The 14,182-nt window shown below is 33.8% G+C and overlaps 1 protein-coding gene across 1 annotated transcript in view; it reads right to left on the bottom strand.

Moving 5' to 3' along the window:
• Positions 1 to 14,182, bottom strand: part of LOC110998385 (proteasome-associated protein ECM29 homolog) — a 30,334-nt gene that overhangs the window by 9,720 nt on the left and 6,432 nt on the right. The window contains exons 14-24 of the mRNA XM_045631609.1: positions 13,628 to 13,744; positions 12,276 to 12,570; positions 11,278 to 11,452; positions 10,286 to 10,663; positions 9,093 to 9,424; positions 8,299 to 8,406; positions 7,844 to 7,957; positions 6,481 to 6,595; positions 6,028 to 6,211; positions 5,481 to 5,599; positions 91 to 260 (exon numbers count right to left, since the gene is read on the bottom strand). Coding sequence (XP_045487565.1) covers positions 91 to 260; positions 5,481 to 5,599; positions 6,028 to 6,211; positions 6,481 to 6,595; positions 7,844 to 7,957; positions 8,299 to 8,406; positions 9,093 to 9,424; positions 10,286 to 10,663; positions 11,278 to 11,452; positions 12,276 to 12,570; positions 13,628 to 13,744 — 2,107 coding nt within the window. The remainder of the gene's footprint in view (positions 1 to 90; positions 261 to 5,480; positions 5,600 to 6,027; positions 6,212 to 6,480; positions 6,596 to 7,843; positions 7,958 to 8,298; positions 8,407 to 9,092; positions 9,425 to 10,285; positions 10,664 to 11,277; positions 11,453 to 12,275; positions 12,571 to 13,627; positions 13,745 to 14,182) is intronic.

The raw sequence follows: 14,182 nt of genomic DNA on the forward strand, positions 1-14,182 counted from the left end.
ACGTTCGAAAAAGGCACCCAACAATTTTTTTTTTATTATTTCCTTTACAGATGACAGTATTTCTGGTTTAAAATAGTAGAGAAAACTTACCGTAGCCTGTGTATTAGGCACAATGGCGTGCCAAATACTAGCCATAGAGTTCTGAATCCTCGGAGTCGGGTCAAACCGATATCTGTATAGGCGTGGCACTATCTTTGGCAAATGCTCCGACAATTGGGCACCAGCCTGGAGGGCTATCGAATGGAAGCCGAATGCTGCACCTGTAAAGAAAAAACTCAAGATTTAGATACGAGACTTGACGAGTTTCATTTATATAGGAGTGAAGTTAACCAAATCAAAATACGTTTATTCAGTTCAAATGCATGCTTATGAATGTCAATGGCCTTGTTCTGAGAAGAACGGGCAAGAAACACAGTTTCCCTCCCTCTACATTACAATTATTCAAAGGAAAATGTCATTAACCACAACGTAATTACGTTAGTAAAGTTACATAAGTAAAAAAAAATAAAAACAATTTTACTATACTGTAAAATACAACGCGTCAGAAATGAACCTCTTTCTGAAGTCGACTAAAAGTAACAAAAGTAACTAAGTTTTATAAATTCAAAAAAATTAAATATTTTTTTGTTTAAATCTAGCCAGAGTTCATAAATTTCAACTCAGTATTAGCTCTGCTATAAGAAGGCGAGAATTTTTTTTAATTTCCAGGGAACTTAGTCAAGATGCCTCAAAAGAAGCCCATTTTTGGGTGTCTATTATATTTCCCCGGTGGAAGAAGGACTGTCATCCTTATTATATATGTCATTTTTTTAAATATATAATTCTAAAAAATAAATACGTAAATACTCCATTATTCTCCATCGCGCCAAAAGAAGTATAACTTCAATAATAATAAATTGTGTTTTTAATAAGAGTCAATAATTGACTCTATAGTGTAGTATCTATTTTCAACCGTGGTGGAAGGTAGTCCATAGCCGTGTTAAAAGTATTATTAGCCGTGTTATAAGTGTTATTATTCAATTTTTAACAATAGTGTTAGCTTTTATAAGTCAAATTTGAAGTAATACAGAATACGTAAAATCAGTGAAGTGAATAATAGTGAATCTAATCAAGCTATGAAGTGCCATGGCTGTAATAACGCATTAAATGTCGATCATTTTTTAAAGTGTAATAATTGCAAACGCAAGTTTTGTTATGAATGCCTTGATGTTGCTGCCGGGTCGACTAAGCAGCTCAGTGCTGAGCAATTGGCATCACTTAATTGTCCTCTGTGTCAGAATGTAACTCGGCGTAAAAACAATGACGATAATACTCCTGTCCGGCGGGGTCGCAATAACCAATCACCAAGCGCCTCCTCATATATAACGACGTGTAAAGAGCCGGAGTGTGATTTTGCTACGAAAACTTCTGCAGGCGCTGACTTTTCTAAGCAGCCGGTTACGTTGGACAGTATTAGCAAACTTATAGACTTGAAACTGTCCCCTGACTCATCGTTTATGCTAAATCTACGGTCCGCGCTTAGAAAGGACTTGAAGGACATGGTGACCGACGAGGTTAGCCGAGCTGTTGAGTTGGTAAAGGCTGACTTCACGACGACAACGGATTTTATCATCTTAGAACAAAATGATTTGAAGTCAAATATTGCAGACAAAGACAATCGAATCAGGGTACTCGAGACTGAACTTACGAAATCTCAAAACACGTTATCAAAACTCCAGAGTCGTTTATTTACAGTTGAAAAGATTTCACGTGACTTAAACCTCGAGATTCACGAGGTACCCGAAAGCAAGACTGAGAATCTGATGGAGTTATTCAAAAAACTCTGTGAGTGTTTAAATGTTGTGGTATCTGAGAGTGATGTTAAAGCATGTCGTCGTGTAGCTAAGATGGACTCAAACTCCAAAAGGCCGCGAAACATACTAGTTACCCTCTCAACGCAGCGTCAGCGTGATACACTCTTGTCTGCGTTGACTCGCTTCAATAAGTCCCACCCTGACACCAAACTATCTACTACCGATATTGGTATTGGCGGCTCGTCGTCGAGCAGGATATACTTGTCTGAACATTTGTCTCCTGAAGCTAAAGAGTTACACCATGCGGCACGTAAATTTTCTACTGACAAGAACTACAGGTTTGTTTGGGTGCGATATGGCCAAATTTATGTTCGTAAGGATGAATCAAGCCCGGCCATTCTAATTAAAAGTCATGATTCCTTCACTAAATTGTCTTAATTGTTATTACTACTACTAATTTGTTTGTTTATCATTGCTTAGTAAGTTACTTGATCAATTTTTGTTTTTATATACTGAATCACACGTTATTTCCACAATGATTAATATATTTTATCAAAATGTAAACAGAATTCGTAGCAAGTTAACTCAATTTTCTTTAAATCTGTTAAATTCTAACTTCGATATTATATGCTTGACGGAAACGAACTTAAATATGAGTGTTTTCGATGGCGAAGTTGTTGACGCCCGTTACAATCTCTTCAGACGAGATCGTGCGGATTCCTCCAGTGCTAAAACCGAGGGAGGTGGAGTTTTACTCGCCGTCCATAAAAAATACCAGGTCATCCGTCAAGCATCGTGGGATAGTGATATGGAGGATGTCTGGGTTACTCTTATTCCTGAAGCACGTGACACTTCTCGCATAAATTTATGTGTTTGCTATTTGCCTCCTGATATTAGAATTAACAAGCTTGAACTCTTTTATAGCCATTGCCAAAATTTACTTCTTAATCGTTTCCCTTTGGATAATTTCTTATTAATTGGTGATTTTAACACACCTGATTACTCTGATTCGATTAATCCCTCTCTGTCAATTTCCCCTAACCCGAGTAAGAAGCTCCTTCTACTAAATGAATTAATGTCACTGTGTAATCTAAAACAGCATAACTTTATCACAAATGCAAACGCTCGCTTGTTGGATTTGGTGCTTTCTAATATAGATTGTATAAGTGTCAATGAAACACTTGCATTAAGTTTGTTAGATAAAAATCATCCCGCAATTTTGATTACTCTTTCTCCGATTCAGATTTCTAAAGGGCTTCAACGCGCTAACATTAAACGGCTTAATTTTGCTAAATGTAATTTTGAAAACATTAAATCTGAACTCCAGTCTGTGAACTGGTCCGAAATCTTATCGTCCCCTTGTATTGATGAGTGCACCGAAGCTTTTTATGAGCTTTTATTTGAAATAATATCAAGAAATACACCAAGTTGTTGTAGCAAATTCTCATCTTATCCAGTCTGGTACAGCAAATCCTTAATTAAATGTAATAAAGAAAAAAACTTATATCATAAACGGTTTAAGAGGTTTGGGAATCCCCGCGATTACGACGTTTTCTCTTTGCTGAGGGAGAGATGCAAATTTCTTACCAAGATTTGTTACGACAAGTATATCGCATCCATCGAGGACTCGTTGGTCAAGGACATAAAATCATTTTGGAGATTTGTGAATAGTCGTAAAGGCCATATTTCAGTGCCTCACACCATGACACTTGAAAATACTTCTGAGACAGACGGTCAGGGGATATGTGACCTTTTTTCGCGATACTTTGGGTCAGTTTTTGACGATAAAACTAATAAAACTATATACACTGACCAATCTGGTGCTGTAAATAACACGTATTTTAATATATTATCTGGCTTTTCTATTACGGTAACAGATATCAAACGTAAAATAGATAGTTTGGATATTAACAAAGGGGCGGGTCCTGACCTTCTGCCTCCTATTTTCATAAAAAGTTGCGGAAAGGAGTTGTCCATTCCATTATGTGTTCTCTTTAATAAATCGTTAACTAGTGGTGTGTTTCCTAAGCGCTGGAAAACTGCCCACATAATACCTATTTATAAAAGTGGTGATAAGTCCAATTGTAAAAACTATAGACCGATAAGTATTTTATCTTGCGCTGCTAAATTATTTGAGTCAGTGATGTATACTCATCTGTTCAGTCATTTTAAGCCTGTTCTTTCAGACAAGCAACATGGTTTTGTTAGAAACAGGTCTACGGTCACTAACCTTCTGGAATACAAAAACTATCTCTGTCAAGTGTTTGCCACAGGTGGCCAAGTTGACTCTGTTTACACTGACTTCTCTAAGGCTTTTGACAAAGTAAATCACCATCTGCTCTGTCATAAGTTAGCGTCACATGGTATCCACGGCAGTTTATATAGATGGATCTGCTCATACCTAGACTCTAGAACTCAGTTGGTTGCGTTAAAGGGCTTCATCTCTGCACCTATCGCAGTTACATCGGGAGTACCTCAGGGTTCCCACTTAGGGCCATTATTCTTCGTAGTTTTTATTAATGACCTTATTCAACAACTGTCCTGCAATTGTCTCTTATATGCAGATGACTTAAAAATATTTACTTCTATTACTAATTTAGATGACTGCTTAACATTACAGCGTGATATCAATACCGTATCACAATGGTGCAAGACGAACTACATGTATTTAAATATAGACAAGTGTTTTGTCATATCGTTTACTAATAAACGAAACAAAATCGTATGGAACTACGTCATAGATGGTCAATTAGTTAACAGATCAGATGTTGCAAAAGACCTAGGTATCCTGTTCGATGACAAGCTTTCATTCCGTGCCCACTATAGTCACATCACGTCTAAAGCAAACCATCTACTGGGTTTTATTCTTAGATCCACAAAAGGTTTTAAAAATCCTCGTAGCACCTTGTACTTATACTTCAGCCTCGTAAGAAGTATATTAGAATACGGTAGTCCTATATGGTCGCCGAATTATAAGGTGCACATTGACGATATTGAACGAATTCAGAGGAAATTTCTCAGAATTTTATGTTATCGTATAAAACCTGGCCGGTCTAACTTAAATTATTGCGATAGACTCCTGAAATTTAAAGTTCAACCATTAGAATCCAGACGCATAGTCTTCGACTTAGTTTACCTTTACAAAATCACCCACTCCATTATAGACTCTCCCGAACTACTAGCTCACATTAGCCTTAACATTAGATTTAGTGCCCGTAGAGCTAACGAAGTCAATTTATTTTCCCTTCAAACTTATAAGAATAACATCTCTTTTTACAACCCTTTGACCAGGATGGCTCGTCAATATAACGAGATGGCAAAGAGCAACCACTTACTTGTGGACATATTCTGTCGCAACATCAATAAATTCATTAGTGTCGTTAAAGACATCCTCCATCGTAGGTTAAGTGCTGACCCTTGTGGTCCTGGTTAACGTTACGTTAAATTGGTGTCGAGGAACTTATTATTATTATTATTATTGTTTTTTTTTTACTATGTTACCTTTGTTAGTTATGAGCCTTTTATTGATGTAACATTAATTTTGCAGTGTGCACATGGTTTTACATTAGAATCCTGTTCATAACTATTAGTTTTAAGTTTATTTTTGTAAAGATTATAATGTGTTTTGTGCACCAAATAAATAAAAATAAAATAAAATAGAAGGGTAGGGTAGAAAAGATATTCTACCTCTTTTTGAATTCCAAACGGAGTTGTGATGTGCTAAGTGCATGAATTTGTACAGTAGGTCCGGTTGATTCAAATCCGAAGCCAACGAACATAATTCTTTGTATGTTGACAGATTCCCGCTGCAAAAAAAAATCTTAAGTAATTTAATTCACTTGGAAATTTGGTATTTAAATTTAAGTAAATGAGATATATTTTATTTTATACGTGTATATATATATATATATAGCGCACCACCTATATCCTTTTAGATACATTATATATAGGCTGACGGAACAATCTAAGTACTATTAGGATAACTTCAGTCGTTATTCAGATTTGGGTTTTAAGTTTTTTTTCATACAAATATTGCACATTTTTGTAAAATTTATTTAAAAAATATATACATATAACAAACATAATCTTTAATAAATTTATGATCTTTGTGTTAATTCACAACACAAATAATTTGCGCAACACTTTTGTGTTAAACTCATGTTCATCATAAGTAATATTAATTTAAATCAAAGCTTATTATAATATTTTTTTATAGTTATAAAGCTATACATACCCAGTAGGCGCAGTACCAAGCTGCCCTTCCTCAAATATCTTGGTATCCTCGGTGACTTGGGCAACTGATCTCTTGCCCGACGTCAGCTGCTCAATAATCTGCCCGACCAATGCCTGCTTCTGGTCTTCGTCCGAGTTCTGATACACTAGACTTAGACCCTTGCTCGCCACGTCTTGTACGATATCTATACATATTAAATTGTTTCACTGATGAATCTTGCATCCATATATGGGCATTTGAAATTAATTTAAGATCTATAATTACTGATACAGGAAATTATTTTCTCATTATCAGCGCAATTTCTTAATTTTCTAATCGTTTCCTTAATTATAAAGAATCCTTGAAAGAATTTCAAACTGTTGAATACTAATAAGTATCAAAATCGGTTCATTAGTTTTTGAGATACCCGATAATTTCTGAAAAAAAAAAACTTTTAGTATACAATTAACATACCACTATTCTCCGATAAATAGTCCATAAACACATCCTGGAGTTTCGGCAGCGAGTTCTTGATTGGACCACGCTCGGGACAGTTTTTCAAAAGCGCTAACAACCAAATACTTGTTGCCTGAAATAAAAAAATAATAATTCTGTAAAAGCAAATGTCAAAATAGCTTTTTTTATATATAATGGAAATAGTTATAACTTTATGCCAGTTTTAAGTAAAGGCTAGGGAAACTAAACACGAAATAAATTACAACACTTAAAGAAAACACCCATTTACCGGATTAAAGCCATGTAACCTCGTAAACTTATAATCAAAATGGCTTTATTCCGAAAAAAAAACTTATATTAAATTTAAGTTAATATAATTGTTTGTCATATATGTCGGTGCAATGACGCTGGTATCGTCTGCCATTTTCATTATTTAACAACTTCAAAGTCAAATTAGTTCAAATCAGTTAAGATCTACAAATTAACAGACTATTTGATAATTTAATTGTTTTTTTGGACTATTTGATAAATTAAATGTCTGTCGTAATTTAATGGCCTAAATTATTTATGTTCAAATAATAGTGTTAGTGTCATTGTCATTTACTAACTGTCTGGGCTTCAAATTTATGTATCTGTTTCATCATTTTTGAATCTATTAGACAAGTAGGTGTACAGCCTCCTGTGCCTGACACACGCCGTCGACTATTTGGGTATAATACAAACCGGTTTGTTCACAATGTTTCTCACAGAGAGAATTTTAATGCGCACATAGAAATTAGCGCACAGCCGACACTGAATCTCCTAGCTCAGGGGTGAGTCATCCGTTGAGGCCACTAGGCCAACACTGCTTATATATAATTATTTAGTAAATAAAAAATATTTTAAACAATTTATGAGACTAAGGGCCTGTTTCACAATGTATGGATAAAGTGCCAAATAGCCATGCAACACATAAATTATTCGAAAGATAAATTTCCAAATAAGATACTTCGAATTTCATGACGTATAGCGCTATTTGACAGTCGTGAAACGCAAAAATACTGTTTATCCTACAAATAAGTAACAAATAGCTTATTTGGAACTTATCCAAAAATTTAAATAAAATATGAAAATTTAAGTACTCTACAAATTACTTATATCTGTGATTAACTGCGATTTATTGAGTTTCAATATTTATGTTAAATATGGGATTTGTATTTATCTAAAGATAACAAAATTGAGTTAAACCCCTGGTATTGGCATTAGCTTTCTCTGTCTGTTTCATGATCGTTCTTGCCTGATGTAGGTCTGTCATGTGTAACTTACAAATAAATTACGCACATAGGTCGATGCCCAACCGTGAACGAACGACCTGAAGGTCCTCACGAAATGTATGCCTTACCTGTCTCGAATGTGGATGCGGGTGCCGTCCAATCTTGAACAACTCTTGAAGGAGCCATTGTAAGAGCTGGTCGTTCTCCTTCAAAGCCTCCAAATCACGAACTTTAGCTTCACCCTGGAAAGATTTGTCACAAAATACTCAGAATAGTTATTAATTAAACCATAATTTAAATACCTAAGTTCGTGTCCATGAATGCGTGGTATCTCAAAAACTACTGAACCGATTTTGATGAAATTTGTTCACTGTTCCTTAAGAATATACTTGATTGGAATTCGAAACAAGCATATACAAATACTACACTTAAGAAATTAGTATACGTCTTCAGAAATTCGTAGATATCTTCAAAAATTACTACACTTTTGATGAAACAGAAACAAAACACTTAATTATAATATAAAATGCCAACTATATTTCGTATTCTGGTAAAATATTATAAATATACATTAAAAAATTACCTTTTTAGGCAATTCCGTCCATAAATCTCGATTTTCGTTTGAATTAACCCCATCCACGCATAATACTAACGATTCTCCAATTTGAAGATGAATCTCGAATTCTTTGCTCTGAAAAAATTAATAATTTTTTATTCAATACTTACTATTTATAGATTTTGAGTAACTGATCTAGAATCCCATCCCATCTTTTTTGTCCCAACTAAGCCTCTTTAAAATTCTTATCCAATTCAACATACATGATTTTTATATAAATTTAATCATTCATTAAGAAATTTAATTGATAAATTATAGGAAGAAATTATTAGGGAATTGTAAACGAAAAGTAAGTAAATTTTCAAAACATGAAAAAGTGAAAAACAAATTTCAAATAATTTTAATATATTTCGGAGGTAGTTGCATGAATCTGTTGTACATCCTTTTTATAAATGATTGTGGTCCTAATTATAATGTTTGAGAGTAAAAATAAAATAAATAAAGTCATAACCGATTACGACGACATCAAGATTAAAGGTCCCGGCTGAATTCTATTGCATTAGATTCTTAATAACAACGTCATCAGCTGTTATGACTATCGGTTTTTACGACCAAATATGAGTAGTCCTTTCGTTATAAGAGATTTTGACTTAAACACAAAAATTACACTTCAAACTTCCTTCCTAAAATTCCTGAGATTTAAATGTGACTGAAATTATTAAGAATATTAAATTTTGTATTTATATTTTCTTTTATTTTTTTGTAGTCGCAAATATAAGAAATTTCACCCGACGACACTCAAAAGATTAAAAATAACTTACGTCTTTAGCCATTTGCAGGAATCCTTTAACAAGTTGCTTAGCGAACGCGAGCCTTTCCCCACAACACATCAAACCCAACGTAAAAAGAGATCTTTCCTTCACTTTTGACGGATGCTTCGCATTACCGACAATTTTGAACAGCCTATCAGCGACGAGGAATTTCGTGACGTCACCATCATGGCCGTCTTTGCTGAACGGGTTATCGGTTTTCAGTAATTCGTCTTCTTTGGAAGAACTATTGGGTAGGGGCAGGGCTGATATACGCACTAATACTGATACAGCTATTACGGATGCCGCGACGAGTAATGATTGGGGGTTTGAGAGGAAATTAACTGAAAAATATACATTATCAATAAACAATGTATTTTGTTTAACTGCGATTGGTGCGAAACTCACACATTTTAAAGTGTGAACTGTTGATTCAAATTCAAATCAATTCTTCCATCATAAAAAGGGCAAGAAACTCACTTGCTCTTTTAAAATAGGATTATTATTATTATTTAACTAATTAAATTAAGTTAAATAATTATATGTGAAGACAATGTACTCCTAGATTAAAACTACTATACAGATCTATTATTGTATTGTTAGTATACATGTTCCTCACATATTTACAAAAATCGAAACCGTAAAATATTAAATAAAAACAATAAAATAGTGTGTGAGATAAAAATAAAATCAATCAATCAATCAAATGTAAATCCAATTTTGACAGTTCGGACAGTTAGTCTAAGAATGTGGACGGAAAGTGGACACTCAGGTCAACTCTTTTCTTAACTTTAGCTTAAGTTTGAACTAGTCCTTTGAAAAATTAATTATTTATGCAAATTTACGTAAATTAATTATGCAAATTGCATAATTTTCTTTTGAAAAATTATGCAATTTGCATTATGTAAATTTACGTTGAAAGGTCAATTTCAGTTAATAAAATGAAATTTAATTGACGTACACTGTACAATCGTGTAAATATGCGTACAGTGAATCCAGGCAATTTTTTAATTAACTTTCATGAATTTTTAAAAACCAAACGCGCCCAAACTATTATTAGTCGGAAGTGATACAAGAAATTTTTGTACTTTTTTTATATAATAGATTTATAAATGTAATTTTAAATCCTTCTGGGCATACTTTCATTACCATATAGGTACCAGTATATAAAACTAACATTTTTTAAAACACCTTGCAGTACATACCTAAAGCTACCGCTGCCTCCTGATAAGGTTCCCAGTTTACCGGATTGAAACCCTTTCCACCAAACTTTCCTTTCCTCGATAATACAATACACCGCTCACACATATTCGTAAATACCGCAATATAGCCGCATTGCGCTTCTAAGCTCCGATTATTAACCCCCTGTACCACGAACTCCTTAATCTGCCTATCTATCGCCGACTTTTCGTTTGTCGCTACGAAAATTATCGCGTAAATTATCGCCGCCGTCTCGCGTACTTCCTCCTTGGTACTGGTCGTGAATAGATTAAGGAGGAACGGTAGTAGTGTTGAGTATTTTGGCGCCATTTTGTCTGGCACGCACCCGACAATGTCCAGGAAACATGTTAGGGGCATAATACCTGAAATATATATAAAAATCAGATCGAACTTATATAATAATGGTTTGAGTAGCATATATTTACTTATTACTCTTATGTAAAGGCAAATTTATTTTTTTTAGAAACTCCATTTTATTTAAAGGTTCAACTTAGGAATTGTGATCTTTTTTAAATTATCTTAAAGTTTTTCTAATTCGATTTATATTTTTAATAGAACTACAGTTATTCGACAATTTGCATCACAAGGGACGAGAACAAATTTTAAATTACAGAAGAGTACAAAGAGTTAAAAATAAATAGCTTAATAACCGTGTGTAAAAAGGAGTTTGATCAAAATAAGTAAATGAAGGGACTGGAAAAACATTTCAAATGAACGAATGTCAAATTATTTGAACAACCTAATAACTGATAAGATACCAAATCTTATCGTTATTAGGTTTTTCCAAAGCCTTAATTATAAAGGTTTAATATACGATTAAATGTTTAAAATCATTTATGACTATCAGAACACAATAAAATTATACTATTCTTGACTTTACCTTAAAAACACTCGTATTTTATTATTATATATTAATATCTTACTTGGTTATATAAAAAAATTAAATCAGAAAATAAATATTCCATAAATACATTACCTGGACTGGCATTCAATAACGACGTGATCATAGTCAAGTACCTCTCAAGTACTTCGGAGTTCAGCAAATTGTCGTAGAAGTATCGAGTTAGCAATGGAGATGTTGCGTTCGGGTGATTTGAACAGTCTTTCAGATCTGCATCCCGATTTAGACACATCCTCAGATACCTTAATACCTATTAATTATACAATTAGAAAGGTAAAAAGTGAGGTCAGATGCGCATGGGCATAAATCAAACCATAAAGATTGTCATTAAAATCAAGCAAAAAAAATCGGCTCGTTACTTTTTGCGCAATGTGTTTTTATGGCAAACGTACAGGACGTTCACAAGTACGTTGCCGACGTTTTAATACCGCATTTATATTCAGCCGTAGTGGTATTGGGCAGGACGTCCTGCCCAATACCTGCTCACTACGGCTGAATGTAAATGCGGCATAAAAATTAGTACGCCCTTTTATTGAAGGATTCAAAGTCGGAAATACTTTAATGGGCAGCTGTTGGAACGCAAATGGCTCAGTTGTGAAACGACGAAAGTCGAGGTTAGGTATACGTCCTTATTCAAATTAACCAATACGTATGAACTAGACTAGCACTAGTTTTAAATAGAAGTTTTGCGTTCAATAGTTGCTTGCTATATTGTTAGTTATGGATAGATAGATTTAGGAATATAAGTTTAATTTTTTAATGTTTTTATCTAGAATAATTGGTGTGGGAGTTATTTGGAATTCTATCATATTAGTAATTACTGTTAAGATAGAAAAATGTAGTGAAATTAAATAAATAAAGTATTTGGGTACGCAACTGTCATTTAGCATGAAATATCAAATCAAGGTCAAACGAATTTGTGTAAAAATGATCACGTGACTTGGCGTCTGTATGTTGTTTTTGTTTATTATTCTGTCTAACATTTTAACAACAGCAAATATCAATGTTTAGGCTAGAAAACTCGAGTTCCATAAAACAAAACAAAACCTCGTTACTTTTAAATGCTTACTAACTTCTTGATACGTCATCGGATGAAACTGCAAAACTTGATTCCCGACCACAAATCTATGTTTAGAATTGGATCCTTTTTTCCTCTTTTGCATCTGATCCCATATATAATTAACCATTACGTTAAACTTGGGCGGTATAAACTCGTCCGGTTTTATATTTTTGTCCTGTTTTGTGTCATCGTCTAGATTGATTGTTGTTGTCTCTTTCTTTACTACGTTATTTACGACATCGTCTATTTCACTCGGACGCGAGGTGCCATAAAGGCATTTTAGGGCTTCTGTTGATATATCGTCCTGGCTGAAAAGACATTGGATGAAAAACTAATAAATCATAGTACAACTTGACATGCATTTGCAAAAAATCTGCAGATAACACTGTTAATTTTACTTCAGCGTGCGTCTCTAATACTTGAGGTCGAAGGTTCGAACCCCGGTGAATCAATTTTAATGCTTGTACGATGAAGAAAACATCGCGAGAATAACGGTTATCTTTTTGGATCTCTTAAATCAGCATGCATTTGCCTTACAGAAATATACGACCCAGACCTAAGAAGGTACAACCTTAGTGCCACTAGATTTTGTAATATGCACTTCGAATTTTCTTGTAGCACGCTTACAAATCAAGCAATTATATTACAATTAAGGCAATAATTAGCGTATTTAATCAATTATTGAGGTTCACCTGATCTTAAGTGATACCGCCCATGGATACAATCCCATTAGGTACGAATTAATATTTTAAAAATAAGTATTTAATTGAAATTAAAAATTATATTTATCAATATTAAAAGCTTGGAGACATTATTGTGAAACTATTTAGACAAATATATTAGAGACATTTTTATCTATTATTTATATCTATCGCAGTCACATAGTTGAATTAAACGGCGCCAGATGTTCAGCCAGTTGATTAAACATCTAGGCGAATGACTTGGATCGATGAAACTCTTTTAACTGTCAATATGGCTTCGGCAAACCACAAGTTTGATTGTCTTTTCCAAAGTTTCATGAAAAACAACAAGTACAATGGAAGGGTGTAGTGACAATAATAATGTGAATTTGACTCAAGCAATTTAATTTAAAAGAAATATTTTGTATGTAATATGTTTCATATTTTTTATTTAAATAATTACTCTATCGTATGAATGACCTAAACATAAGCCAGCGAGTTCATTAAATGTTGTAACAAACCCTACCGCTGAATATCTTTCAGGCTGTTAATTAAACAGCGCCGTTTAGTTAAAAGGCTAGGCTATTAATGGAACGGCTAATTAAGCTAGTTGGCTGCGACATATATAAGTATTCTTACGTAGTTTAAAAAGCTTTATAACTTCGATAGATTTGTCAATACTTACTTATCTCCGCTGGCAATTAATAACAGGTATCTCGACGGTACATAGTCCTGTGGGAACACTGCCGCTGAATATCGCATAGCAATGTACCGGATCATAGGTTCATCACTGTGCATATAACTGTAAATTCAAACAAACTTTAATTTACACTCTGAACTATCGGATAGTAAAGGGTAACGAGATTATGTAAATTTGTCCCCTCATCCCTGCATATGACCCCGCTAATACCATTGATCGGTCGGTAAAACCTTATACCAAAATTACTAAGGGCCTGTTTCACAATTTATGGATAAAGTACCAAATAGGTATGCAACACATAAATTATTCGGAAGATAAAATTTCCAAAGAAATTTTTGAAAGAACAAGTCGTGAAACGCAATAATAATGTTTATCCTACCAATAAGTAATAAATAGCTTATTTGGAACATATCCGGACATTGTGAAACAGACCCTTAGTCTGGTAAAATCCTATAACTTGCGAAATATACATTTTTTGTTGAGATAAAAAACAAGATGAGTGGTTGTGATGAGCCGTTTTACCGTTTAGTCCCAAAAATT

The sequence above is a fragment of the Pieris rapae genome, chromosome 16 (assembly GCF_905147795.1).
Source record: "Pieris rapae chromosome 16, ilPieRapa1.1, whole genome shotgun sequence".
In the NCBI taxonomy this organism is placed as follows: Eukaryota; Metazoa; Arthropoda; class Insecta; order Lepidoptera; family Pieridae; genus Pieris; species Pieris rapae.